Source organism: Lepisosteus platostomus, chromosome 16 (assembly GCF_059453375.1).
Source record: "Lepisosteus platostomus isolate fLepPlt1 chromosome 16, fLepPlt1.hap1, whole genome shotgun sequence".
Classification (NCBI taxonomy): Eukaryota; Metazoa; Chordata; class Actinopteri; order Semionotiformes; family Lepisosteidae; genus Lepisosteus; species Lepisosteus platostomus.
Genome location: NC_142626.1, coordinates 26,877,481 through 26,900,232, shown reverse-complemented (window position 1 = coordinate 26,900,232; position 22,752 = coordinate 26,877,481). Strand labels below are relative to the sequence as shown.

The following is a 22,752-nucleotide window of genomic DNA, read 5'->3' as shown; positions in this document are numbered from 1 at the left end:
AACTGGAGCATTGGTGGCCTTATGACAGATCTATGTGGGCACTGTGGAGAGGAAAAAAAAACTCTTGTTGGGAGAAAATAAACCTCTGGGGGTCGCGGCCCAATGGATGCCCCCCCCTCCGGGAAGCTAGGCATTTTTGGATAGTTCCAGACTCCGGCTGTTGTACTGTAGCTCGTGGAATTTATGTGTGTGGATATTACGTGAAGTGAGAGCAGTACTGGATCCGAGACGTAGCAGTGCATAGTGGGAGAGATGATCCTGGTGCTGAATTGGATGTCGGGGATAGGGACTTGAGTCAAAGGGCGATTGTTGAGTAGCCAGAGGTAGTAAGCTGGGCGAACCCGAGGCCGAGAGGCGGCAGTGGCAGCCGTGGAGGATGAGAGAAAGATAAATGGGCCTGGGGCCGGATCGGACGCCTGGGATAAAAATCCGAATAAGACAGGGGAATGACGCGAGGACCTTACCTGTATGGATGTCGAGAGGGGTGGCTTTGGTAGCAACGGAGGACGGGAGGGAGCTACTGGGGAAGAGGGATAAAGAGGCGACCAGACAGGTACACGAGGCATAAGGCGATTGCTGACAAGAGTAATGAACTTGGAGCCCGAACTGGAAACCGGGGATGGGGAAGCAAATGAGGCAGGTACAGATTGGACATGGGGGGTAAAGGATACAGATGAAATGGGAACATGAGATGAAGGACTTACCTGTCGATGAGGTGGTACCGGTAGCAGAAAGGGCGAGGAAAAAAAAAAGCACGAAGTCGAGACGGACGCACGAGACATAGGACCTACCTGTATTAACATTAAAGAGGTGGTGCTAGTAGTGGCAGAGCTGAATACGACAGGGATAGAAACAGAAACGAGATGGGAACGCGAGACATGTGACAGCTACTGACTGGGCCAGAGGTAGGACGCCGGACAGACCCAGGGCCGAGGTAGCAACAGAGACAAGAGAATAGATTCGGGGATAAATTGAAAGCCAGGGACAGGGAAAATGAGACACAGGTTTTGAAATTGCACGCTTTCAGGATTAAAACCTAACTCCTTGAGCAGTTCTGTCTGAGCCTGGGAGAAATGCAGTTGCGCAGCAGCCTGGAATGTATTTTTTTATTTTTATAAACGGAACACCAGAGGATCAAGACACGACAAGACGAGGACATGAGACATAAGCGCTGAATTGGACAGAAACACGAGTAAGACAGGGACGCAAGATGCGGGAATGTTTACATATGAGGCAGGGGCTGCTTGGAGAATTCGCAGTGGAGGAAGGAGAGCTGGATTTGTGGTGAGGTGGGGGCGATAATTGCAGAATGTGAGCTTCAGCGAGGAGTTGAATCTTGAGAGAGATGGCTGGAGATGAGCCCTGCAGGTAGGAAGGCAAGGGATGGAGGCGACAAGGCGCTGGAATGAAAAGCTGGAAGAACTGGCTGGTCGAGGAGTGTAGGGGAATCCTCTGTGCTGCAAAGGTTCTTCATTGGAGCAGAAAATGTACAGGTCCGAAGGCAATCGAACGCAAGAGAAAATAGCACGGGCTTGTGAAATGTGAAAGACGCACCCAAACATGCAAAAGTCGCATGCGAGGGAGAGATATTGCGTTGGTATTTATAGCGTTTGGTGGACGAAGGATGAAGGGAGTGATTGCTAATTACTGACAGCTGGGAACGATTGAGTGTGGTTGTTGCCATCTCTCCTGAACGTTCGTTATATACTGTAAACTCCATTTAATGAGTGAATTTAGCTATCTGTACCTAGAATATTACTTTAACCTGCTGCCTTTCAAATTTTAACATTCTGGCTGTGTTGCCTTCATGTTGATTTTACAAGATACATGATTTAAAGTGGACCATAGAAGGATTTAGTAAGTAAATTAATTGAATTTTTTATCTGAACACGTGAAGCACTGGAGAAGTAAGAGATGAGAAGATTCCAGGTGAAAGATATTACTAAAGGTGTAACAATATACTCTGATTTATACCTTATACGTACAACATCAGAATCTACATGATCAATATGTGACTTCAGATGAGCAGCTCTGACTCGCCAGTAGAAAAGTGACTCCAGTCTCTCTAGCTGCTCCAGTCTGGAAATTAGCAGAAACTCCCTGGAGTTCAGGCTCATGTTCACACACTGGGACTGTGTGCTGCCCCCTGCAGGCTCTTTCCTTCAGGCCATGAAGAGGGAAAGGGGCTGTGAGGGCAGGAGGTGAAGTGGGAGAACACCTCTAATACCTGCACAGCCACTCCTGAACATCAGAGACACTAGAACACTGAACAAGAGTGTCTATGGACACAAATGGTCACTGTACTTAAGCCTGTTGTCCAGTTGGGGAGAAGGAAAGTTCATAGAGGACAGTTTTAGAATCCAAACCAGAATTCACAGCCTTGAGACAGGCAGTTCAACAGAGATTTATGAATCCCGCAGAAGGGATTGTAGGATTAATAGAGACAGAATCCACTGTCTCACCAGGAATTCCCAAAATTCAAAAACAGAAACAACCGGTTATGTACTCCTTATTGTGTCAAAAAGCTATTAGTTTTACAAAAGGCTAATCATTCCAGTTTCTATATTCTGTTTTCCACTGAAAGTCATCACATCTCCAGATCCCAGGCAAGCACATCCTGTTCTCTACCTCATTGATTCACTCCCTCTCTCTGTTTTTCATGAGCTCCTTATCAGTAACTTTTCTCATTACTGTTAGTAAGCTCCGTGTCTCTGACTTCAAGGTCAGCAGTTTGTGTTTATGCTATTCACAGGATCAAGATGGACAGATCTGGGTCATCAGTACCCAGAGGTGGAGCCTTGGCCACTGATCCCAGGTGAGGTCACTGTTGTCCATTGAGTGTGTCTGTCAGCTGGCCAAGAAATTAGTTTGTTGTCAACTGGACCATCTCTCACGTTATTATTTTCTTTGTTCTGTGAAAAGTTTGAGAAGAATAAAATCCTGACGCTGAAAACTGCTGAAAATAAAAAACAAAATCATACAACTAGTAATTTCTCCTGACTAATGGCTTAAAGAGAGTGTATGCATTGCAATTATGATGAGAGACACACACAGCGTGAGGCACAGAGAGCTATAATTAAGTACAGGAGCGATGAACAGCAGAATAAAGGACCTGGATTTCTCAGAACATGTCTGTGCCCTTGAAGTTGTTTTCACATCATGTGTGACAGAAGCATAGATGTATAGACCCAGCTCCCAGCTGTGTGTCCATGAAGACTGGCCCTTCAACAGATCAACCACTAGAGTGAGGAAGGGAAGCTCCACTAGAACACTTAGTCCACTTACACAATAATGTGAACCTGGTTTTATTGAGCTGAATTCCCTTTCAGTTGTATTCACAGTGGATCAATTAAAACCTGATGATGGGGATAGAGTAGTCAGCTGTAAATATGATTGTTAATATGGATGTTTTCATCACACTGTTATTGTAATTATTAGTTTATAATGTCCAGTCCCTCATCCTCACAATGGAACCTGATCAGAGAGTCCTGTAGTCATGTGGGTTCAGAGTCAACAGGGTGACTTGCATTAGTAGACAGACATTGATAGGTGTAGGTAAATACTCGATACCTGCATTGCATAGTATACAATACTTTATTCCAGACAATGTGGGAAAGCAATAAAACAGGCACATAGAATGTTAGGTTATTTAGTTAAAAGCAGTAAATTTCTTGAAGGATGTTCTGTTATAACTGTATGAAGCACCAGTGAGGTCTCATTTAAAATTATGTACAATTTGTTTGATCACTGTGGTTACAAACAGATTACGTCTCTGCAATTAGTCCAGAGAAGAGGAACCAGATACAAATCTGGGGTCAAAGGAATATCTAACAACTGAATGTTTCTAATTTTATAAGAATGGCTAAGAGCACTCCTATTCAAGATGATAAAATCCTAAAGATTATGACGCACTCAGCCCAGTGACCTGAATCACTAACCACAGTGATACACAATATGAAAGACATGATTTGAAACTACAGGAAAGGTCATTTCAAACTTAGGACAGGAGGACCTTCTTTACACAAAAGGTTGTTGAAGAGTAAACCACACAACTCAACCATGTAGCTGTTACTGATACCCTGGTGTCTTTCAAGAACAACACAGTCTGAGAGCCTTGGATCAATAAGCTACCAACCAGCAAACTGGCTATACTGCCTGAATGGGCAGTAGTGATTAGCAATGTAAATCTGGAGCACTACTTGCACCTGCTGGATTTTCACATTTTCACATTCAAGCTGTGTTGAATTTCTGCTGATTTTATAAGATTTATAATTTAACGTGGATTAATGATTGTCAAAAACATACAACACACAAGTTACTTTGCGTACAGTATTTAGAAACAAGTCGTTTCAGAGGCCTAACATTCTGGTCACCCAGACAACTCCAGACTGCTGGGCACTGGTGATCCTGCTACTAACCATTAAACTCTTAATGCAAAAGAGATAATGCATAAGAGACCACTTAAGAGATAAACTGAATTCTAACTAAATATAAAGCAACCTGCAGTTAAATCTCTCTCTCTCTGCAACCCGGATGCCACAAAATAAATGCCCCCTAAGCAGTGAAGATGTTTCGAACTAATGCATCTATTACCCAGGAAACCCAAGTTCCCTAAAACACAGAATAGCATGCTCTCTCTAACGTAGTTCAAATGCTTAGCTCCAGTGAGGTCTGGTTTGGATGATCATGAAGTAGGGGCTCTTGCCTGGCACAAGCTTCAAGTCCCAATTCCTGCAGACTCCTCTCTCTTCTCTGCTTGCCTGCTTCTTGTTTCTTCTTCTCTTTGCACTCTTAATGTGATCTTATATTGGGTGTGTCTGTCCTGCTCCTTGACAATAATTAATCCACAACTTCCCTAGTATACCAAGGTAAACTTTACAATTGTTTTTCCTCAAGGGACGCCCAGACCTCAGCAAACATCCTCGATGCTTTGAAGTTAGAAGTGTTTACTCTGCAAGTGTCACAAACTTAATCTAAAATCGAAGATACACTTCTCAGCCTCCTAAAGCTGGAACAATACACTACTGATTTATCACTGATACCTACAACATCACCAGCTACATGATCAATATGTGACTTCAATAGAGCAGTTCTGACTCTCCTGTTTAAAAGTGAGCTGCTCCAATGTGGAAAACCAGCAGAAACACCCTGGGGTTCAGGCTGTTCACAAACTGGGACTGTGTGCTGCCCCCTGTAGGCTCTTTCCATCAGGCCATGAAGAGGGAAAGTGAATGTGAGGGCAGGTGTTGAAGTGGGAGAACAGCCCCAATACCAGCACAGCCAGTCCTGAACATCATGTACTGTAGGCAGCAGGAGAGAAGCACTTGAATACTGAATGAGACTTTCTGTAGAGACACACTTGGTCACAGTACTTCAGACCAGTGCCCAGATACGGAGAAAGGAGATTCATGGAAAGACTGTGTCTGTGCTGTTCACAGGGTCAAGCTGGACAGGCCAGGATCACCAGTGCCCAGCTGTGTGTCCATGAAGAGTGATGGGTCAATGGAGCCACCAATGCAGTTCAGAGGTGTAGCCCTTGACACTAACCCCAGGTGAGGTCAATGTTGTCCTTTGAGTGTATCTGTTAGCAGTGTTACGGGTTCGGTAACAGGGACCGAACGAGTGAGTGAACCCACTTGCAGGAGCGAACAAAGCCAAGTCGTAATCCGAAAGCAAACCGTAATCGTAGGAACGAGCCGAGAGTCCAGGGGAAGCCAGATATCCGAAAGGGTACGTGTACCGAAGCCGAAGAGTAATCCGAAGCCGTAGTCCGTAGAGCAATCCGAGAATCCAGAGGTAGCCAGAAATCCAAAACAGAGCGAAAGCACCAATCCAAGCCGAGATCCGAAAAGCCGAAGTCCAAAGGGAAAAACCGAAAGCCGAAATCCAAGACAAACACAGAGTAGAAGAAGCGCAACCAGGAAGCTCGATAGGGAAAACCAATACTGAGCAACAAGTTAGGGAAGGACAGGTGTTTAAGTAGGATGAGACGGGGGTGTGGTGGTGAATGGGAAAACTGATAGGTGAACTGATAGATAGGGGCTACGCCTACTTCTGCCTCCTCCGTTGCCGGGAGCCAGGGTTCGTAACATTACCCCCCCCTCTATGGGCGGCTCCTGACGCCCTAACGGGACGATCCGGGAAGTTAAGGTGGAAGTCTTGGATGAGGTTGGGGTCCAGAATATCCTTCTCCGAGACCCACGAGCGCTCCTCCGGACCGTAGCCTTCCCAATCGACGAGATATTGTAGGGATCCACGAGACCAACGGGAATCCAGGATTTTGTTGACTGTGTAAGCAGGGAGTTCATCAATTACTCGAGGCGGTGGGGTTTTTTTTTGCGGTTTAGACAGGGTGGATCTGTGAAAGGGTTTAAGAAGGGACACATGGAAAGTAGGGTGGATCCGCAGGGTGGGAGGCAAGGCCAGTCGGTAAGTCACAGGGGTGATCTGGGCGAGGACACGAAAAGGACCAATGTACCTGGGAGCAAGCTTGCCAGAAGGTTGCTTAAGAGGAAGGTTACGAGTAGATAACCAAACAAACTGACCGCGACGAAGTCTGGGTGGGATACGACGGCGCCGATCAGTCACCTTCTTCCGCTGAGCTGAGGTGCGAAGAAGGGTGGCTTTGGCCTTCCTCCAGAAGGTCTTCAGTTTAGAGATGTAGTCCTGAACCGAAGGTACCTCTGTGTTGTGGTGGGAGTCAGGGATAAGAGGAGGCTGATAACCTAAAGCACACTGAAAGGGAGACATGCCGGTAGCTGTAGTATACAGAGAATTGTGTGCATACTCTGCCCATGGGAGCAAAGACACCCAATTGTCATGGGTAGAGGAGATATAAGTCCGTAAATAGGTCAGCAGTTCCTGATTCATTCGTTCAGTCTGACCGTTGGCCTGAGGGTGATAAGCTGAGGTAAGTGAGACTGAGGCGCCCAGCGACTTACAGAAGGCCCTCCAAAATCGGGAGACAAACTGGGGGCCCCTATCAGAAACAATATCCTTAGGGATGCCATGCAGTCGGAAGATATGTTGTACAAACAATTCTGCTAGTTCCCGAGCTGTCGGTAAGGATGGTAGGGGAATAAAATGGGCAGATTTGGAAAAACGGTCTACCACCACCATAATAGTTGTGTGTCCATGGCTGGGTGGAAGGTCAGTAATAAAAACTACTGAAAGGTGGGTCCAAGGACGGTCCGGGATGGGTAGGGGTTGAAGAAGGCCCGCTGCCTTCATCCGGGAAGACTTCATTTGGGAGCAGATAGAGCAGGCCTGGACATATTCCTTGACATCCTTGGCCATAGATGGCCACCAGAAGTCTCTGGAGATGAAATCCAAGGTACGGTGGAATCCAGGGTGTCCGGCGAAGCGGGAGTCGTGTCCCCATTGTAAAACTGCCGATCTGACGGAATTCGAGACAAATAACTTGTCCTGAGGGCACTGAGGTGGTACCGTCTGTCCTACCAAAGCTCGTCGAACAATTACCTCAATGTCCCATCTTACAGCTGCCAGGAACTTACCAGACGGGATGATAGGTTCTGGAATCAATTCGGCCTCAGGGGGGTCGTGGATCCGTGAAAGGGCGTCTGCCTTGACGTTCTTGGAACCTGGAGTGTAGGTGATCAAGAAATTAAATCTGGAAAAAAAAAGGGACCACCTAGCCTGGCGAGGACAAAGACGTTTGGCCGACTGCAGATACTCCAGGTTTTTATGATTAGTGTAAATTAAAAAAGGGTGATGAGCACCCTCTAACCAGTGCCTCCATTCCTCCAATGCCAGCTTAATGGCCAAGAGCTCACGGTTACCGACATCGTAGTTCATTTGGGCAGGTGAAAGCTTCTTAGAGAAGAAGGCACAGGGATGAAGAATCTGTTTTTCTCCATGACGTTGGGAGAGAACAGCACCCACACCATGGCCAGAAGCATCCACTTCGACCACAAAGGGCAAAGTAGGATCAGGGTGTTTTAGGATGGGGGCTGTAGTGAACAGATGTTTCAGACGCTGAAATGCTTCTTCGGCTTGAGGGGTCCATTTGCCTTGTTTAGGTCCATTACGGGTCAAAGAGGTTATGGGAGTGACCACCGAGCTGAAATTTCGAATAAACTTCCTGTAAAAGTTAGCAAAGCCGAGAAATCGTTGAATGTGTTTTAGATTCTTGGGAGTGGGCCAATCAGTAATCGCCGAGACTTTACTCGAATCCATTTCCACCCCATCCGGCGAGATGACGTACCCTAAAAAGTGAATCCTTGAAGCATGGAAGGTACACTTCTCTAGTTTGACATATAGCTTATTCTTAATGAGCCGGGAGAGTACTTCTCTGACATGGAGAACATGATCCTGGAAGGAATCAGAAAAAATTAATATGTCATCTAGATAAACCAATACAAATCTTTGTAGGAGATCCCGAAAGATGTCATTAATAAAAGATTGAAACACTGCTGGAGCATTAACTAAACCAAAGGGCATGACCAAATATTCATAATGTCCATGGGTTGTCATAAATGCCGTCTTCCATTCATCCCCCTGCCGAATGCGGATTAGGTTATAGGCCCCTCGTAAATCCAGTTTAGTAAAGATCTTGGCTCCATGCACCGACTCAAGTGCTGCTGGAATTAAAGGCAAAGGGTACCGATTCTTGATGGTGATCTCATTGAGGCCACGATAGTCGATGCAGGGACGGAGCCCACCATCCTTCTTTTCCACAAAAAAAAAACTGGCACATGCTGGTGAGGTGGATGGACGTATAAGCCCAGCCTTCAGAGAATCTTGTATATAGACTTTCAGGGCCTCAGACTCAGAATTGGAGAGTGGAAAAATACGACCTTTGGGAGGGATAGTACCAGGCAAAAGGTCAATGGCACAATCGTATGGTCGATGAGGGGGGAGGGCCAAGGCCTCCTGCTCATTAAAGGCTTCCTGAAGATCAGAGTATTGAGGGGGTATGGTAGGAACCCCTGAAGGGGGCGTCGCCATGAGTGCAATCTTCACTGGTAGGCGACAGCATTTTCTAATACATCTGGGTCCCCAAGCTACAATCTCTTTACGGGACCAAGAAATGTGTGGGTCATGCTGCTGTAGCCAAGGAAATCCTAGAACCAGAGGATGTGTAGGAGTCTCCAGGAGATAAAACCAGATGTCTTAGACATGGGTGGCGCCTATCTGCAGGCTTATAATTTCCGTTTGCCACCTAATAAGTCCTGGAGATACGAGGGAGCCATCAATAGACTGGACACGAAGAGGGGTGGACACCAGGGTCAAGGGTAATTTCCAAGCTCGAGCGACGGAGGCGTCTATAAAGTTTCCTGCCGCCCCCGAGTCAATAAAAGCAAGAAGAGGTCTCCTTTCATTATCCCAGAATAGGGTAGAACAAATAAAAAATCCTGAGGAAAACTGAGGGAATTGAGTAGTCTCACTCACCTTAGGATTCCGGGAAGGTGGGCGGCGCCTCAATGGCGAGTATGCAGCAGGGCAGGCCGCTTTAAAGTGTCCAAGTTTCCCACAGTACAGGCAGCGACCCTCTCGTTGGCGCCTCTCACGTTCTTCAGGGGTTAACCGGGTGCGGGCTATTTCCATAGGTTGTTCCGAGTCGGCAGATCTGAAAGGTGATAGCCGAGGAGCCTCTAGTATAGAGGACCGGGATCTCTCAGCACTCCTATGACGAATTCTGAATTCCAATTGCAAAACCTGTGAAATAACTTCCTCCAAGGTATTGCCCAATTGTGGCATATTTACCAGATGGTCCTTAATTTCTTCACTGAGTCCTTGACAGGAAAAGAAAAATAAGGACCTCATCGTCCCAGTGAGTCTCTGCTGCCGCTACCCGAAAATCAATAGCATAATCATGTACAGACCGGCGGCCTTGGTGGATGGAGGAGAGGCGGAATGCAGAGTCTTGGCCAACTACGGGGCGACAAAAAACCCCCTTAAATTTTTCTAAAAAAAAATCATAATCCTGAATTTCAGAAGCCCCGCGACCAAGCAGAGCAGTAGCCCATTCCAGAGCGCGGCCGGTTAGCAGTGAAACTATGAAGGCGATCTTGTCCTGAGGAGAAAAAAAAGTTTCCGGATGGAGCCTGAAAACCAGCGCACACTGTGCTAAGAAGCCCCGACATTTGGTAGGGTTGCCGTCAAACCTGTCAGGTGGAGTTAGTGGAAGAGGTCGAGGGGCAGGTGTAGCAGCAGGCGGGGGCGGAGCCGCAGCGGCAGCTCCAGCGTTGCTTCCTCGATTGCCGATGGGCGGTATTGCAGACAGGTGCGCAGAGATCTGTTGGACAGAAGCCTGGAGCTGGAGTAAGGCTTGTCCGTGCTGATCCAAAGCTGAGCGAATCTCCTGTTGCTCCGCTGGGTCCATGTTAAAGGGCTCAGTATTCTGTTACGAGTTCGGTAACAGGGACCGAACGAGTGAGTGAACCCACTTGCAGGAGCGAACAAAGCCAAGTCGTAATCCGAAAGCAAACCGTAATCGTAGGAACGAGCCGAGAGTCCAGGGAAAGCCAGATATCCGAAAGGGTACGTGTACCGAAGCCAAAGAGTAATCCGAAGCCGTAGTCCGTAGAGCAATCCGAGAATCCAGAGGTAGCCAGAAATCCAAAACAGAGCGAAAGCACCAATCCAAGCCGAGATCCGAAAAGCCGAAGTCCAAAGGGAAAAACCGAAAGCCGAAATCCAAGACAAACACAGAGTAGAAGAAGCGCAACCAGGAAGCTCGATAGGGAAAACCAATACTGAGCAACAAGTTAGGGAAGGACAGGTGTTTAAGTACGATGAGACGGGGGTGTGGTGGTGAATGGGAAAACTGATAGGTGAACTGATAGATAGGGGCTACGCCTACTTCTGCCTCCTCCGTTGCCGGGAGCCAGGGTTCGTAACAAGCAGGTCATGAGATGAGATTGTGTGAACTGGATCATCTCTTCTTTTCTCATTTCCTTTGTTCTGTGAAAAGTTTAAGAAGGGTCTAAAAAAACAGAATAGCTTGTTCTCTCTAACATGGTCCAAATACTAACAGTTGCTCCAGTCAGATTTGGTTTGGATGATCATGAAGTAGGGGCTCTTGCCTGGCACAAGCTTCAAGTCCCAATTCCTGCAGACTCCTCTCTCTTCTCTGCTTGCCTGCTTCTTGTTTCTTCTTCTCTTTGCACTCTTAATGTGATCTTATATTGGGTGTGTCTGTCCTGCTCCTTGACAATAATTAATCCAGAACTTCCCTAGTATACCAAGGTAAACTTTACAATTGTTTTTCCTCAAGGGACGCCCAGACCTCAGCAAACATCCTCGATGCTTTGAAGTTAGAAGTGTTTACTCTGCAAGTGTCACAAACTTAATCTAAAATCAAAGATACACTTCTCAGCCTCCTAAAGCTGGAACAATACACTACTGATTTATCACTGATACCTACAACATCACCAGCTACATGATCAATATGTGACTTCAATAGAGCAGTTCTGACTCTCCTGTTTAAAAGTGAGCTGCTCCAATGTGGAAAACCAGCAGAAACACCCTGGGGTTCAGGCTGTTCACAAATTGGGACTGTGTGCTGCCCCCTGTAGGCTCTTTCCATCAGGCCATGAAGAGGGAAAGTGAATGTGAGGGCAGGTGTTGAAGTGGGAGAACAGCCCCAATACCAGCACAGCCAGTCCTGAACATCATGTACTGTAGGCAGCAGGAGAGAAGCACTTGAATACTGAATGAGACTTTCTGTAGAGACACACTTGGTCACAGTACTTCAGACCAGTGCCCAGATACGGAGAAAGGAGATTCATGGAAAGACTGTGTCTGTGCTGTTCACAGGGTCAAGCTGGACAGGCCAGGATCACCAGTGCCCAGCTGTGTGTCCATGAAGAGTGATGGGTCAATGGAGCCACCAATGCAGTTCAGAGGTGTAGCCCTTGACACTAACCCCAGGTGAGGTCAATGTTGTCCTTTGAGTGTATCTGTTAGCAGGTCATGAGATGAGATTGTGTGAACTGGATCATCTCTTCTTTTCTCATTTCCTTTGTTCTGTGAAAAGTTTAAGAAGGGTCTAAAAAAACAGAATAGCTTGTTCTCTCTAACATGGTTCAAATACTAACAGTTGCTCCAGTCAGATTTGGTTTGGATGATCATGAAGTAGGGGCTCTTGCCTGGCACAAGCTTCAAGTCCCAATTCCTGCAGACTCCTCTCTCTTCTCTGCTTGCCTGCTTCTTGTTTCTTCTTCTCTCTGCACTCTTAATGTGATCTTATATTGGGTGTGTCTGTCCTTCTCCTTGACAATAATTAATCCACAACTTCCCTAGTATACCAAGGTAAACTTTACAATTGTTTTTCCTCAAGGGACGCCCAGACCTCAGCAAACATCCTCGATGCTTTGAAGTTAGAAGTGTTTACTCTGCCAAGTGTCACAAACTTAATCTAAAATCGAAGATACACTTCTCAGCCTCCTAAAGCTGGAACAATACACTACTGATTAATCACTGATACCTTCAACATCACCAGCTACATGATCAATATGTGACTTCAATAGAGCAGTTCTGACTCTCCTGTTTAAAAGTGAGCTGCTCCAATGTGGAAAACCAGCAGAAACACCCTGGGGTTCAGGCTGTTCACAAACTGGGACTGTGTGCTGCCCCCTGTAGGCTCTTTCCATCAGGCCATGAAGAGGGAAAGTGAATGTGAGGGCAGGTGTTGAAGTGGGAGAACAGCCCCAATACCAGCACAGCCAGTCCTGAACATCATGTACTGTAGGCAGCAGGAGAGAAGCACTTGAATACTGAATAAGACTTTCTGTAGAGACACACTTGGTCACAGTACTTCAGACCAGTGCCCAGATATGGAGAAAGGAGATTCATGGAAAGACTGTGTCTGTGCTGTTCACAGGGTCAAGCTGGACAGGCCAGGATCACCAGTGCCCAGCTGTGTGTCCATGAAGAGTGATGGGTCAATGGAGCCACCAATGCAGTTCAGAGGTGGAGCCCTTGACACTAACCCCAGGTGAGGTCAATGTTGTCCTTTGAGTATATCTGTTAGCAGGTCATGAGATGAGATTGTGTGAACTGGATCATCTCTTCTTTTCTCATTTCCTTTGTTCTGTGAAAAGTTTAAGAAGGGTCTAAAAAAACAGAATAGCTTGTTCTCTCTAACATGGTTCAAATACTAACAGTTGCTCCAGTCAGATTTGGTTTGGATGATCATGAAGTAGGGGCTCTTGCCTGGCACAAGCTTCAAGTCCCAATTCCTGCAGACTCCTCTCTCTTCTCTGCTTGCCTGCTTCTTGTTTCTTCTTCTCTCTGCACTCTTAATGTGATCTTATATCTTATATCTTATGATATGGCCAGCAGCCATATCACCCTGCAACTCACAACTGGCAACCCACTGAAGCTAAGCAGGTGTGAGCCTGGTCAGTACCTGGATGGGAGACCTCCTGGGAAAAACTAAGGTTGCTGCTGGAAGAGGTGTTAGTGGGGCCAGCGGGGGGCGCTCACCCTGCGGTCCATGTGGGTCCTAATGCCCCAGTATAGTGACGGGGACACTATACTGTAAAACAGGCACCGTCCTTCGGATGAGACGTAAAAACCGAGGTCCTGACTCTCTGTGGTCATTAAAAATCCCAGGGTGCTTCTCGAAAAGAGTAGGGGTGTAACCCCGGTGTCCTGGCCAAAATTTCCAATTGGCCCTTACTAATCATGGCCTCCTAATAATCCCCCTCTATGAATTGGCTACATTACTCTGCTCTCCTCCCCACTGATAGCTGATGTGTGGTGAGCGTTCTGGCGCACTATGGCTGCCGTCGCATCATCCAGGTGGGTGCTGCACATTGGTGGTGGTGGAGGAGAGTCCCCATTACCTGTAAAGCGCTTTGAGTGGAGTGTCCAGAAAAGCGCTATATAAGTGTAAGCAATTATTATTATTATTATTATATTGGGTGTGTCTGTCCTTCTCCTTGACAATAATTAATCCACAACTTCCCTAGTATACCAAGGTAAACTTTACAATTGTTTTTCCTCAAGGGACGCCCAGACCTCAGCAAACATCCTCAATGCTTTGAAGTTAGAAATGTTTACTCTGCCAAGTGTCACAAACTTAATCTAAAATCGAAGATACACTTCTCAGCCTCCTAAAGCTGGAACAATACACTACTGATTAATCACTGATACCTTCAACATCACCAGCTACATGATCAATATGTGACTTCAATAGAGCAGTTCTGACTCTCCTGTTTAAAAGTGAGCTGCTCCAATGTGGAAAACCAGCAGAAACACCCTGGGGTTCAGGCTGTTCACAAACTGGGACTGTGTGCTGCCCCCTGTAGGCTCTTTCCATCAGGCCATGAAGAGGGAAAGTGAATGTGAGGGCAGGTGTTGAAGTGGGAGAACAGCCCCAATACCAGCACAGCCAGTCCTGAACATCATATATTGTAGGCAGCAGGAGAGAAGCACTTGAACACAGAATGAGACTTTCTGAAGGGACACAATTGGTCACAGTACTTCAGACCAGTGCCCAGATACGGCGAAAGGAGATTCATGGAAATACTGTGTCTGTGCTGTTCACAGGGTCAAGCTGGACAGGCCAGGATCACCAGTGCCCAGCTGTGTGTCCATAAAGAGTGACGGATCAATGGAGCCACCAATGCAGTTCAGAGGTGGAGCCCTTGACACTAACCCCAGGTGAGGTTAAAGTTGTCCATTGAGTGTATCTGTTAGCAGGTTGTGAGATGAGATTGTGTGAACTGGATCATCTCTTCTTTTCTCATTTCCTTTGTTCTGTGAAAAGTTTAAGAAGGGTCTAAAAAAACAGAATAGCATGTTCTCTCTAACATGGTTCAAATACTAACAGTTGCTCCAGTCAGATTTGGTTTGGATGATCATGAAGTAGGGGCTCTTGCCTGGCACAAGCTTCAAGTCCCAATTCCTGCAGACTCCTCTCTCTTCTCTGCTTGCCTGCTTCTTGTTTCTTCTTCTCTCTGCACTCTTAATGTGATCTTATATTGGGTGTGTCTGTCCTGCTCCTTGACAATAAGTAATCCACAACTTCCCTAGTATACTAAGGTAAACTTTACAATTGTTTTTTCCTCAAGGGACCCCCAGACCTCAGCAAACATCCTCGATGCTTTGAAGTTAGAAGTGTTTACTCTGCCAAGTGTCACAAACTTAATCTAAAATCGAAGATACACTTCTCAGCCTCCTAAAGCTGGTACAATACACTACTGATTTATCACTGATACCTACAACATCACCAGCTACATGATCAATATGTTACTTCAATAGAGCAGTTCTGACTCTCCTATTTAAAAGTGAGCTGCTCCAATGTGGAAAACCAGCAGAAACACCCTGGGGTTCAGGCTGTTCACAAACTGGGACTGTGTGCTGCCCCCTGTAGGCTCTTTCCATCAGGCCATGAAGAGGGAAAGTGAATGTGAGGGCAGGTGTTGAAGTGGGAGAACCGCCCCAATACCAGCACAGCCAGTCCTGAACATCATATATTGTAGGCAGCAGGAGAGAAGCAGTTGAACACAGAATGAGACTTTCTGAAGGGACACAATATGTCACAGTACTTCAGACCAGTGCCCAGATACGGAGAAAGGAGATTCATTGAAATACTGTGTCTGTGCTGTTCACAGGGTCAAGCTGGACACGCCAGGATCACCAGTGCCCAGCTGTGTGTCCATGAAGATTGGCGGGTCAATGGAGCCTCCAATGCAGTTCAGAGGTGGAGCCCTTGACACTAACCCCAGGTGAGGTCAATGTTGTCCATTGAGTGTCCATCTGTTAGCAGGTCATGAGATGAGATTGTTTGAACTAATTCCTTTGTTCTGTGAAAAGTTTAAGAAGGATAAATACCTGATAGCTAATACTGCTGAAAATAAAATCAAAATTTTACAGCTAGTGGTTTCTCACGACTAATAGGTGAAAGGTGTGTATCCACTGCAGACATGATCAGAGACACACACAGGGTGAGGAACGGAGAGCTGCAATTGAATACAGGAGTGTTTTTTTAAGGAGTGATGAGCACTCCGGATCTTGTGTGACACAGGCAGAGATCTATGGAATCAGCTGTGTGTCCATGAAGATCAACTAATAGAAGAGTAGCTCTGCTGTGATACTCAGTCCATTTACACAGTATGATGAACCTGATTTTATTGAGTTGAATTCACTTAAATTCACTTAAATTCACTTAAATTTGTATGGCCAGAGGTGTGATGATCACTTGATGATGATGGCATAGTTGGCAGCTGTAATTATTACTTTTAATAGAGATGTTTCCATCAACTCCAGCTCTTTGTCTTCATAGTGGAACCTGGTCAGTGAGTTTTGATGTCATGTATGGTCAGAGTCAGCAGAGTGAAATGCAGAAGAACCGTCTCAGTGCTGGTGTGTCTTGATGGCCTGGTAGACATCCTGGATCCTGAATACTCAGCACACAGGGTTCTGGCCAAGCCAGAACATGAACAACCTGGATTATCTGATTGTCCATTCTGATGGACATGAATCACAAAGAGACATCCAATTGTCTGGCCACGTGATCGAGGTCTCACTAGGTCAAGATGTGTTTAGGCTCGTGTGCAGTGATTTCTCCACAACACAATGTCACACACAGGTATCTCATAACTCTAGCTTGTTGTCCAGATAATGTAGAGACCAGATAATGGCAAAACAAGCATGATAGTGATGTCTTTTGACAACCCCATTCGTTTCTCAATTTCTCTTTCCCTATTTAATGCTGAGGCGCCACTTTAACAGTGCTTTGTCATTGTTCATTTCACCCCCTTCACTCCCTTTCTGTGAGGACAGACTCCATCACAGGACAGTGTTTAAGAAAAACACACATTCCACATGAAGAAAACATGCAACTGCAACAGAATTACAATACGTTCACATGACAAAGTCAATTTACTTTTACTTTTTTGTGGGTGTGAATCTCCTCCTGTCCTCAGCTCTATACGTGGTTGTGTGTTTCTACTCTTGTCCTCAGCTCTGTGTTTGTGTGCGTCTTAATCTCTCCTCCTGTCCGGAGCTGTATCTTTCCCTCCTTCCTGTCTTGAACTCTTTATGGGTCTGTTCTGTTTCTCAGGTCCTGAATTCTTAAACCTGTATTTTTTTAAGGAGCGATATAGTGGGTGTCAGGAGGGCTTTATGACTCTAAGATAAAGGTACAATGTGAAGATTTACATTGCCTTTGCTCATAGGTCTGCTGGGCAAGGGGATGTGTCATGTGATTTCTGCACTGACAAGAAGATGAGAGCTGTGAAATACTGTCATGTCTGCCCAGCCTCCTACTGTGAGACCCATGTCCGACAGCACTACACGGTCCCAGCCCTGCAGAAACACAGACTGGTGGAGATCAGTGGAGCCCAGGAGCCCAGACTGTGTCAGCAGCACCACAGAGCTCTGGAGGTGTTCTGTAAGACTGACCAGACTTTCATCTGTAGTCTGTGTTCAGTGCAGGAACACATGGGCCATGACACCATCTTTAAGTCAGAAGAGCAACAGACACAGGTAAGAGGCTTCAGTCACTCATCTGCGATGAGATCAGACCTTTGCTGAAAACTGACATTCTTTTCACCTGCTGATTCTCAGTGAAACTCTAAGGGCTAAGTGACTCTGTGCTGTGCCACCTCTTTCCTGAGCTCACAGAGATCTGTAGTGACCAGTGTGACTGAATTAATACACACTCATCACTCTAAGGGATGAGTGTCTGTGTGCTGTTTTATTTCACATGTACTGTACCAGTGTAAAACATTAGTGACCAGAACTCAGTATCTCAGTACAGAAACACTGAGGGACGGTCTCTTACTCTTACTGCGGAACTGTTTTCATTATAGATGCTGTCCTTCTCTTTCTATGAAAACTTTAGATCTATTTATTTCTTTACCATCTGCCAATTCTGCCTCTTCCTGAAGTCTCACCCCTTTCTCTGTTCTTCATGATCAGGATATGGGAAGAGCTGTGAGTGACCTTACAGATGATCTTGAGAATTTCCACACAGGAGGATTTCAGGAGACTGACCAAACAGGTTAGTGTATGAGCATGTCTCTCAGGAGAAGGACAGACTAGGTCAGTGTGAATGAGTGTGCTTTGGTGACTGATACTGTAGGACTCAATTAAACATAATAATTTAACGTCTCACACATGGATTCTAAATACAGGTATGCAATATACACTTTATTGATACAACACTAAAACATGCATTACAAACCAACAAGAGTCAAAGAATATATTTGTGAATCTGTCTGTTGTAATATGAATTGTTTATTGTTACTCAGGGATTAAAGATGAGTAAATAACAACAAAGTTAAATATATATCAACTACTGTTATTGTCTATCTCATAGGGTATATGAATCTCATATAAGTATCTTTTATATATCTTATCAGTGGCTAAATCACATTCACATTCATATTCTCATAGACAAGACTACTTTACAACTACTTTACAACTATTTTATCAAACGCGTCTGACTAAAGAACCGAAAAGGCAAAACATAACAACTGTCTCATGAAAAACAAGATTTCTTCTTGTTTTTAAAGTTGCACTCTCTCAGCCTGAAGTTTTTTAACAAATCCTGACACAGACTGCTTTCTGTCATGTGATGAAAACAGTCAGATTGCCAGGTTAGCTGGAGAGAGAAAAGCTGAGCCAGTGAACAAACCAATGAAATGACTTGTGTGCTACCTTATAAAGCAGGAAATCACAGTTGTTGATTGACTGGGATGTCAGTAGATATATCTTGATGCCCTCTAGGTCCCTCATTGGTTGATCATACAAATTGGAAGGTTAGTGACGTCTGACCCTTTGTCTTGGGTCTTATTGTCTTGGTGAAAGCAAAAGGAAGATTTTTAGAAATCTTTATAACAGCTCTAAAATCTCTAATAACTATTAATTCTATAATAACCCTGACAGGGCCCCCCTGGCCTAGTCTTGGAGGAAACCCTCCATAGACCATGTGCCTTGAATCACTGGCTCCTGGGCCCTCTGACTGGTCCACTGTGCTGGGGTTTCCTGACTCACCGGTTTTGGTGGGGCCCATCCTCTCAGTTACGCCTCCAGGTAAAGGCACAGCTGTGTTCTGAGGAGACTGCTATCCCTTTTACTGTCCAGTACATCAGCCTGTGGGCTTGCCGGCGAGCACCCCTGGCTACTTGGAGTGCTGCCTGCCAGAGCCGTGCGGCCACCTTTCCTTCTGGGGGCTTAGTAGCCAGTTCCGTTCCAGACCTGAAGGTCCCAGCGGAGGGCTGGGATGAGTAGCCTAACTTGGGACTAGCCCGTTGGTCACCAGGGATACAAACAGCTGGCATCTCCCAGACGGTTGTGTCTCACTTGGTTTCTTTTCTAGCTGACTAGCTGGGACCAGCTGTTTAACTTTTTTTATTTTCTTTTCCATCATATTCTGGCTTGGGCTTATTAAGCCCCATCGGTCAGTAATCAGTTATTCTATTATCACTTTCTGTTTCCAATTTCACTTCTTTGTCCAGGAGCATCCGAGCTCTCAATCAGCCGGGTCTCCCTGGGTGTTCTGTCACTCTTGTGCTTCAGACACAGCACCACCCTCTCGGCTATAACTGGCTGCGGCCTTACAAGCCCTTGCTTTTACAAGGTAGGGGTAGAACGAGAAACTTCCCCTGCTGATGTAGAGGTAGAAAGTGAAAAATGAAAAAAAGTTTTAAAATCCTATAATTAAAATAATAAAATTCCAAATATAGCGTAATGTAACTTAAAATACAAATATATAAAAATATACTTTCCTGTAAATACATTAAACATTGGAGTTTGAGTATTATTGTTTATTAAATGTATAAATAATGTTGTTATCTTGTAACAAAATAAATAATTACAGAAAATACTTAGCTACATAATAAATTCATAAAAAGCCATATTATTATTATTTAGGATATTTAATTCCAATAAATCTCAATATGCTTCACATAAAAGAAAAGTAAAAAAAAAGAAGTCAGGGAACTCAATAATAACTAAAAACAAAATTGCAAATTAGTTAATAGTAAAGTTGAGAGGCTTGCTGGTAAAGAAGGGTTATAAGATCTATTTTAAAGTTCTGGGTGGAAATTGCTTGTCTTAGATGATGCTTTGCTAAACTAGGGATGATATAATCGGATTTCCTTGCTCTGGTCATTACCAGTGAGTTGGTGGGAACTTACGTGAAACTGTAGCTGAGTAACAGCTGCCTTCTTGAGGTAATGGGAATCTGTGGATGGAACTGTCTCCTTATTTTAAAAATATATTTTTTAACCAGGAGAGACTGCTTTAAACTAAGGGATTCCTTATACAGGAAATCAGAGTTTCCTATAAACAACAGAATGTCAGACTCTTTTAATAAGGTTTGAATAACTAGAATCTGGTGTTTATGGGTGACAGTGATCTGGACAAGCATGTCTTGCCTCTGGTGTCTCCTTTTTCCTCTTCTGTGTTCATCCCCTTGTCTCCTTCTGTCTCTGTCTTTGTAAGCTATCTTTCCTGGATTGTTGATGACTTTTAATGATTTACCTCTAACTTAATTAACCAAGCTAAACCAGACAGTTCCTCTGTACCCCTACAACTCAGCATACACCTCAGTTTATTTCTTGCTTTAAAGCTTCTGAGATCTGCATGAATGTTTTCAGTAGATAGATGTTAACCACTGTCTCTAAATTCTTAGACACCTTAATCCAATTTACTGTACAATGCATTACCCTACACTGTACTGCTCAACAAATGAAACACAAAATAAATACATAGTAAATAGTAAAATAAGATCATGTCACGACCAGGAATCAGAAACCTGTTACCAGAAAATGCTCTAACCAGTCCCCAGCACTGGCTAATTCCACAAAGCATGTGTAAATCAGTCTCAGCTGTCCTTCACTTAACTCACCCTAATCTCCACTCCTCATAAACCCTCAGCATCAGTCAGCGCTCGGTATTGGTTTCTCCTCTGGAGCTCCTACTGTACCTCGCCTGTTGTTCTCATTGCCTTTCTAATTCTGAACCTTTAGGTTTTGGATTTTTGTCTGTATATCGACTACGTCTTTTGCCTAGCGATTTGGATTTTATGCCTAAATCTGGGAGATCACCACACAGGGTCCTGAAATACTTTTTAGCAGCTCGCCGTGACAGATCATTGAGGTCTTTCCCTGACATAACTACATTACAAGTTAGTCACAATTTTCAGCAGAAAAGCACATGATGCAGAAGATGTAAGAGGATGAAGAAGAGCCTTATGTAACACAGGAAATAGGTGTCCCTGTATCAGGTCCACTCATAGCCTGCTTTGTCCAGGACTAAAACAGTCCATTTCTTTCAGAGGCTCCCTATGCAGTATGTTTTGTCTCTTTAAATTGTCACCTGCTGAACATTGTGCTGAAGGGAAAAATGGTCCATTTAAGTTCATTTAAACTTGTATTTAAAACCTAAGGAGTTTGTGACAGACTACCCTTTAATGGTAGCTAAATGTTAGGAACTTACACACATAAACTCTCGACTTGACTTGACTGGATCTTTTGCACTGTGTAGCGGCGAGGCTTAATAATAAGGCAGAATTAAGTGTTTCTGAGCTTTCCCAAATTAGGCCTCATTTCTCTGTTCATCTCTGTGGTGCAGCCACAGAGAAACCATTCATGCAAGGTGATTTAAGGTCCAAGGACAGCTCCCAAAGGGGGATGCACTTAGCTAAGCCTGGCTATCATGATCAATGGTCATCCATTGGTGCCTATCTGTCTAGGGAGTGCGAGTTGGACATCTGGATTGCATTCCTAAGTGTCAGGACTAAGTGACTCATATCTCACCTTGATCAACCAATCAGGGACTGGTAGGGCCGAGTAACCCACGTGGGACTCTGATGCCCATGGAACTTTCAGCCAATCAATGAGCTGAAGTTCCTCCAGGTAAAAACAGGCAACACAGAGAGCCTGAGAGATTCGACAAGATTGAGATTCAGATTCAACAATTCTAAAGGGAATTCAAAGGAGAATTCCAGGGCAGGACGGCCCAGGAGCAGAAGGCTCCCAAGGGCAGGACATTCTCGCAGCGCGCCTCCTGACCATCCTGAGACTCAGCCCGGACAACCACGGAACGGCCAGTGTGTCCGAGTGCCAGAACTTTCCTTTGTTCTAAGAGTCTAGAGTGGAGGTTGGCAGAGAGTAACCAGCAGCAGGCCTCGTGAACAGGTCGGAACTGTGGACAGCTGAATCACTATTCAGAACTAGCTCTTCATCATAAACGAACTGGTCCTCTTCCTGACTTGCTGGGACCCACAGTCATCTTTTCTCCTGTGCACAAACTTTGCTAGTTAATGCCAACAGTGAGCATCAGCAGCGCACCGTCGCAAGCCGCACATCACAGCCTGGCACGGAGCCAGAGAGCGCGGATTGGACAGCAACAGCCTGCAACTCTTTCTTTGTGCCCGCAGGAGATCTGAATCCCCAAAGATTGGATGAGTATTCAACTTCAATGCATTACAGCTCGAGAATTCAATTGTTATCCCAACCAGTTGATATCAATTTAATTCCTAAGAGTTATGTACTTGTTTGAGTATCTAATGTAGAAGTTGTAACCAAGTTCACTTTACGAAACGGTCTTAATGAATGATATACTGAACGTATGTCCTCTTGATATGTGTAACACTTTGTAACTGATTGAATATACCTTTTGTATTCTGATAACCCTCTCGATAAGATCTGTTAGGTTTATATGCATATTCTATGTATTAATAAATGTATCCTCGTGTATTAGTACCTGTGTGTGCGCGTTGTTTGAGTTATGTCGCATGGTTGGATTCTAAAGCCATCAAAAGAA

The 22,752-nt window shown here is 45.1% G+C and overlaps 1 protein-coding gene across 3 annotated transcripts in view; it reads left to right on the top strand.

The window, feature by feature from the left end:
• The window catches only part of LOC148647124 (NACHT, LRR and PYD domains-containing protein 3-like), a 405,714-nt gene that overhangs the window by 281,034 nt on the left and 101,928 nt on the right, over positions 1 to 22,752 (top strand). For 2 of the 3 annotated variants that reach the window (XM_088609316.1, XM_088609315.1), the window contains exons 2-9: positions 2,753 to 2,815; positions 5,439 to 5,552; positions 11,782 to 11,895; positions 12,848 to 12,961; positions 14,521 to 14,634; positions 15,588 to 15,701; positions 17,154 to 17,463; positions 17,899 to 17,980. In XM_088609316.1, the coding sequence (XP_088465442.1) occupies positions 2,760 to 2,815; positions 5,439 to 5,552; positions 11,782 to 11,895; positions 12,848 to 12,961; positions 14,521 to 14,634; positions 15,588 to 15,701; positions 17,154 to 17,463; positions 17,899 to 17,980 (1,018 nt within the window). In that variant the 5' untranslated portion in view covers positions 2,753 to 2,759. The remainder of the gene's footprint in view (positions 1 to 2,752; positions 2,816 to 5,438; positions 5,553 to 11,781; positions 11,896 to 12,847; positions 12,962 to 14,520; positions 14,635 to 15,587; positions 15,702 to 17,153; positions 17,464 to 17,898; positions 17,981 to 22,752) is intronic. The other variant, XM_088609314.1, reaches the window with a different exon arrangement.